This window comes from Sciurus vulgaris (genome assembly GCF_902686455.1).
Source record: "Sciurus vulgaris genome assembly, chromosome: 17".
Taxonomy (NCBI): Eukaryota; Metazoa; Chordata; class Mammalia; order Rodentia; family Sciuridae; genus Sciurus; species Sciurus vulgaris.
This window is the reverse complement of record NC_136478.1, coordinates 18,911,965-18,918,401: the sequence shown is the minus strand read 5'-3', so window position 1 is coordinate 18,918,401 and position 6,437 is coordinate 18,911,965. Positions and strand designations below refer to the sequence as shown.

General features: G+C 45.9%; 1 protein-coding gene across 2 annotated transcripts; it reads left to right on the top strand.

The window, feature by feature from the left end:
• The first annotated feature begins 363 nt into the window (after positions 1-363).
• Positions 364-5,392, top strand: PDP2 (pyruvate dehydrogenase phosphatase catalytic subunit 2). 2 transcript variants are annotated; one of them, XM_079116980.1, is made up of 3 exons: positions 364-495; positions 949-1,066; positions 2,680-5,392. In XM_079116980.1, exon 3 carries the CDS (start codon positions 2,718-2,720, stop codon positions 4,308-4,310), a length of 1,593 nt encoding a protein of 530 aa, XP_078973106.1. In that variant the 5' UTR covers positions 364-495; positions 949-1,066; positions 2,680-2,717; the 3' UTR covers positions 4,311-5,392. The 2 variants fall into 2 exon arrangements, with proteins under 2 accessions (XP_078973106.1, XP_078973107.1); XM_079116981.1 differs by lacking the exon at positions 949-1,066.
• Positions 5,393-6,437: the final 1,045 nt, after the last annotated feature.

Here is a 6,437-nt window from a genome sequence, read left to right as displayed (position 1 = left end):
TGAAAATAATACAGGTGCGATACTTAAGAGAAGGGTCTGAAGCGGTCCACAGAGAAATAGGAAGCCGTGGGGTGTTAACAGTAAGGAACTGGAGAGGCCGCTGGGTTCGGGGTGTGCAAAGTGCAGCGGTTACTTAGTTGCGGGGCTCAATCTCGTGACTATGGGGTCAGGTAGCCCAGCACTCAGGTACTGTCAGAACCCGGACAGGTAGGGTGGAGAGGGGTGCTAGCCCCGCCCAATCCCGCCTAGCTGTCGTCCTCTTGCCCTCTTCAGTCACTGGGCAATTTTACTGTCCGTCAAGGGTCCGCCTCCAAAGATAAACCAATCAGGAATGGCAGGAGGGGCTTTCTTCTGGAGCTTGTTCCCTAGTAGGACCGGTTCCATGGAAGTGAGACCAGAGTGGCGGCAGCCGGTGCACTGTGCGCAAGCGCGGAGCTGAGGTGACCGAGAAGGCGGCAGCGCGCAAGCTGATGAGAAAAGGGCTGAAGGTTCGAGGTAAGGAAGGGGATGAGCAGGGATGTGGACGCCTCCTCTCCCGCCAGCCCTCGCCGGGGCATGGCTCTCTCCAGAGCTCGGCGTTGGCTTAGGTTTTGGGGCGGCGAGCCGAAGGGGGTGAGGAGAGGTTAGAGGGCGGGCCCGTAGCCGGGAGGGACAAGCTGGGCCCATGGTCACGGTCACCCCACTCTTCTGCGCGCGCCACGTGGGCCCGCGGACCGGGGCACCCACACTAGCTGCTTTAACCTTGGAACACTCTGAGCTCGGCGTCCGGACTGAATTCCCGTCTTTCACAACCTGGGAAGCGAAGGCTCAGAGGCACCCCATCGGTGGCCTGGGAGCTGGGACGTGGCCGCGCCGCGGTTTGGGGGGCATCGGGCTTAGTAGACTCCGGAGTCGGAGCTATGAGGCTGTGGTTAGAGACTTTGAACTCGGGACCTGTTTTCTTTATAGACTGGAAATTGGGTCCCTGCTACGGCGGACGGCCACGGCCTGCACTCTCTGCTGAGCCCCGGAGTGTACGCAGCCCTTTGCGCCCTGGCCGACCTCTCCTGTACCCAAGTTTAGCCGGGTGGGTACGGTCCTCGGTGCTAGCGCTCTCGAAATCCAGACAAACTCTGGGAGGGCAGGATTCGTAAATGAAATCTGAAAACACGTGGGAAATGCCCCTCCTCCCGGGTCACCGGAGAGAAGCTAATTATAATGGCTGGGGCAGGTTTTTTTTTTTTTTTTTCTTTTTCCTTGCCCAAGGAAAAATACCACCGAGGCTGGTGAAAGTGCTGTGCTAGGAAACTGTTTCTTTTATGCCTCTGTGGAGGCAGATGTGAGGCTTTTTAGAAATCAGTGTTGACAATGAGTCCAACCCCTTTGATCTACTGAATCCTCACTTGGGAAATAAGTAGATTATAACCTAAGTAAGGAAAAGGTTGCTGCATAAGGCCATGCAGTTCAGTTTTTATAAATACCAGGTTAGTGGAAACAACCTCTAAATCCCCAGCAGTAGATAAGCAAATTGTGATTATTTATGCCAAATGGAATATTGCATATTTATTCAATGTATTAGCACCAAAAAAAAAAAAAAAAAAAAAAAAAAAGCTCAAATAACAGGAAAGCCAGATTCAAAGTTATATGTGGAACACATACTTGATGACAAAAATAACTGAATTTTTCTAAGCAGAAGAGTCATAGTTTATTAAACCCTCACAAAACTTTGTGAGACCTGCATTATTACCATCCCACCCATGGATAAGTGGAGTTCAGATATGCAGTATGTCTGATGCTAGACAGATAATGTGCTACTGGGCCTCTGAAAATGTCACATGTAGCCAATATTTGAGGACTTATTGTATGTCAGGTACAGGGCTAGACACTGAAGAGCCAATGGTAAGATAGTTATAGTTCTCTCTCTTTTTTTGGGGGGGGGGCACTCGACCACTAAGCCACAACTCCAGCCCTATTTTGTATAGAGACAAGATCTCATTGAGTTGCTTAGTGCCTCGCTTTTGCTGAGTCTGGCTTTGAACTTGAGATTCTCCTGTCTCAGCCTCCCTAGCTGCTGGGATTACAGGTGTGCACCACCATGCCTGGCTCAGTTCTTAAATTCATGGAGTTTACAGACTAGTGAGGAAGCACTTAGAGTGTGCTGGGGAGGTTGTGAACATGGGAGCTAGACTCTAGGTTCTAGAAAAAGAAAGGATTTGAGAAAGAGGAAAAAGAGACCCTAGGTCAGCTAGTAGGAAGAAAGGAAGCCTTCAGTGTCCCTGTAAAAGCAGAGAATTTATAAAACCTTTTACAAATTTGTAGAATGTGATTATGTGTTAAAATGAGTAATAGGGACACTTACTTAGCATTTTGAATTTTGTCAATTCTTTTCAATTGTTTCAATCACTTTTGTTTAGGATATTAGCAAATTAGATGTTTCAGAAGTTGATATATATATTTTTTTTTTCAAATAAGGGAATTTATTAAGCAAACAGTGTCTCCCTGCAGGGTAAGAGAGAAAATGAGAGGAAAAGAAAAAAGAAAAGAAAGGGTGCACGCTAGAGAGAGTGGAAAGCCAGGAGGATAGAGAAAAGTTAGTAGGACAGACAGAAGAATGGAAAAGATGGTGGGGAAGCTACAGTCAGAAGTTGATATTTTTAAGAAATTAAATTTTGAAACTTTCTTAAACTCTTTAATTTTCAGGCTTAAAAAAAAGTTCCATTTGCTAGTATAGTTTCAGAATGTCAAGTACTGTATCCTGCTGGATCTTAAATTCTGCAAGGAACCACCTTGCCACATTCCAAGGGGGCAGACGCTTATACTCAAGGTGTGTTTCAAATAGGAATCAATCGAAATGGAGGCTCTTTTCCCGGGTGCCACCTACCCTGAAAAACAGTTCCCCTTGTGGTGGCTTTGCTCTGCGGAAAGCCTACAGACACACATCAACAGAGGAAGAGGATTTCCACTTGCAGCTCAGTCCTGAGCAGGTAAATGAAGTGCTTCGCGCTGGTGAATCAGCCCACAAGATGCTTGACTTGAACAGTGCAGTCCCAAATTCAGTGTTGCGGTTTGAGAGTAATCAGCTAGCTGCCAATTCCCCAGTGGAGGACCGGCGAGGTGTAGCCTCCTGCTTGCAGACGAGTGGACTGATGTTTGGCATCTTTGATGGACATGGTGGTCACGCATGTGCGCAAGCAGTGAGTGAGAGGCTCTTCTATTATGTGGCAGTGTCCCTGATGTCCCACCAGACCTTGGAGCAGATGGAGGGAGCAATGGAGAACATGAAGCCCCTGTTGCCCATCCTGCAATGGCTCAAACACCCTGGGGACAGTATCTATAAGGATGTCACTTCAGTGCATCTTGACCACCTCCGTGTCTACTGGCAGGAGCTACTTGATTTACACATGGAAATGGGACTGAACATTGAGGAAGCATTAATGTACTCGTTCCAGAGACTGGATTCTGATATCTCATTGGAAATCCAGGCCCCGCTGGAAGACGAAGTGGCAAAGAACCTGTCACTTCAGGTTGCCTTCTCTGGGGCAACAGCTTGTATGGCCCATGTCAATGGAGTTCACTTGCATGTGGCAAATGCTGGTGACTGCCGGGCCATCCTTGGTGTTCAGGAGGACAATGGTATGTGGTCTTGTCTACCCCTTACCTGCGACCACAATGCCTGGAATCCATCTGAGCTCTCCCGGCTTAAAAGGGAGCACCCTGAGTCAGAGGACAAGACAATCATCATAGATGACAGGCTGCTGGGTGTCCTCATGCCCTGCAGGGCCTTTGGGGATGTTCAGCTGAAGTGGAGTAAAGAGCTTCAGCGCAACGTCCTGGAAAGGGGCTTTGATACTGAGGCCCTCAACATTTACCAGTTCACCCCCCCACACTACTATACTCCACCCTACCTGACTGCCAAACCTGAGGTTACATACCACAGACTGAGGCCCCAGGATAAGTTCCTTGTGCTGGCCTCAGATGGCCTCTGGGACATGCTGGGCAATGAAGATGTGGTGAGGCTGGTGGTGGGGCACCTGTCCAAGGCGGGTTGCCATAAGCCAGACCTGGCCCAAAGACCCGCCAACCTGGGGCTCATGCAGAGTCTGCTGCTGCAGAGGAAAGCTAGTGGGCTCCATGCAGCTGACCAAAATGCAGCCACACACCTGATCAGACATGCCATTGGGAGCAATGAGTATGGGGAGATGGAGCCAGAGCGACTGACAGCAATGCTGACATTGCCAGAGGACCTGGCAAGGATGTACAGGGATGATATCACTGTCACTGTGGTATATTTTAACTCAGACTCAATAGATGCATATTACAAGGGGAGTTAAGAGTTTCCCATCCTATTGCCCAGGTTAACATGAATGCTCTTTAAAATATTTCTCTTACTTTTAAATGAGCTATGCAAATATCACTGTTGAAAGGACAGGCAGATATTAGCTTGCTGAATATTTGACTAATATGAGGAGAGGGGGAAAACAGCTAAGGTTTAAAAACAGTAGCAGTGATTTCATGTCCCTGAATGTACAGGCTAACTCTTCTATGCAGAGAGGGCAGAGGACCATAGAATTGGCCTGGGCTTATATAGCTCAAATCCTTTGTAAAGACGCTGATAAACTGTGTCATCCTGAACTTCAAAGGGCAAATTTAATCATGATTCTAAGCATAAAAAACTTTAAGCTCTTCTGAGATTCAACTGTAAAACTGCAGATGAGATAATTCTGAATTCACAATCATGTACTCTAGGTTTATGAAGTTTTTTCATTTAATTATAAAGCCTAGGTTTACAAAGCATACTACAGTACACTTTTCTATGTAATATTCTATTTTTGTGAATGTTTTTGTGAAATATTCTGTAAAACTACATTCTAGTTCTGTTTTAAGATATTTACAAATTAATCCTTAAACTCATAAGTAGGCCTACTGTAAGCATGTTTGGGTCACATTGTCTTGTTTTTCAGCTGAGGGTAACAGGGCCTAGGCCTCTGGACCAGGTGAATTTACTTGTATAGCATTTGGTTTCCTCCACTGAGTCTCACTCCAGAAACTTTGCTATACCAGGAGGTAATTTATGTCTAATCCTTAACTCCTGGCCTTTTTCTTGCATTAGGAAAATCCTACTGGGGCTTATTTAATGAACCCCTCCCTTTCCTGGAGGGATTATTTATAGCATTTAGTCTTTCTGATTATATCTCTCAAACATTCTTCTGTTAATTCCATCTGACACGGTCCTTCTACATCTGCCCAGTCTTGCCCTGCAGCTACTGACTACACAAGAGTGTCTTAGAAAGTCTTTCGCCTGTTCCCTACTCAAATGGGTTTCCAGAAAGGAGACAATGTCAGCATGTGTGATAGTTGTGATGGACGTTTAGGCAGGAGGCAGAATTAGTCAGTGGACTTAAGATTCAGCCTGAATCTGTTTTTTTGTGTTTTTGTGGTGCTGGGGAATCGAACCCAGGGCCTTATGTTTGCGAGGCAAGCACTTTACCAACTAAGTTATCTCCCCAGCCCCTCAGCCTGAATCTGAAGAAGTGAAAACATAAGGGTCTAAAGAGAACAGCCACTAGCTGAGGCTCTCTTCATCCTGAGGGGCAATGAGGAGGGAGGAGTGAGACTTATCAGATGGAACATCTACCCTAGACTGCGATAAATTGCCATTGCTACGCCTCAGGAATTAGACCATGTTTAGTACACGAGTTAAGGCAAAAATAATAATTTAGCTTGTGGTGCTTTCCGTGGGCCACAGAGTCTATTTACTTAAAAATTAACCCACATGGATCCTTTTTGGGGATTAATTTCCTCTTCTCATGTACATCTGTGGCATTTAAACAGGAAATGTGTCCCTAAATGGAAACACAAATATAATCCCACAAAGTTGACAGTTTTAGTTTTCCTGAACTGCATCAGGCAGAATTCTTCAGTGCATTACCCTCTCTGCTCACCCTGCTTGCCATCCACTGAAAAAGAAAAGCAAATAGTCTGAGTGGCTTCCTCTTATTTGTGTTCCTGCTGACATTCAATCAAGAGTTGGGACATGTGTGGGGACATATCTTTCTATATTATCCAGTACACGTGTTTAGTGACATGGCTTTATCCAAGATATTCTCTTTTGAGTACTTAAGTCTCTTGGTCCTTTTGTTCTGAAACAATTACTCCTTTTGATCTCTCAGAAATAAAATGTGAATCACTACCATTCTGTTAACATGAAGGTTCCCTGTTCAAACTGAGGTGAGGACTCTGCTTGTCTAACATTTTTATTTGTCCTTTGTTTTCCATGCCAGCTAAACCCTGGAGCCTTAACTGGCATAGAGTGAATCCTACTTTGGATGCATGGTTCATAAATGTATCTGATTCAGTAGCTTGAGTGGCAGCTGAGAGAACACAGATTTCCCACCTGTGTCTCCAAGCCTGTTTTTTTCTCTGCCTAATAGATTTTCCTGCTTTCTAGTTGGTATATT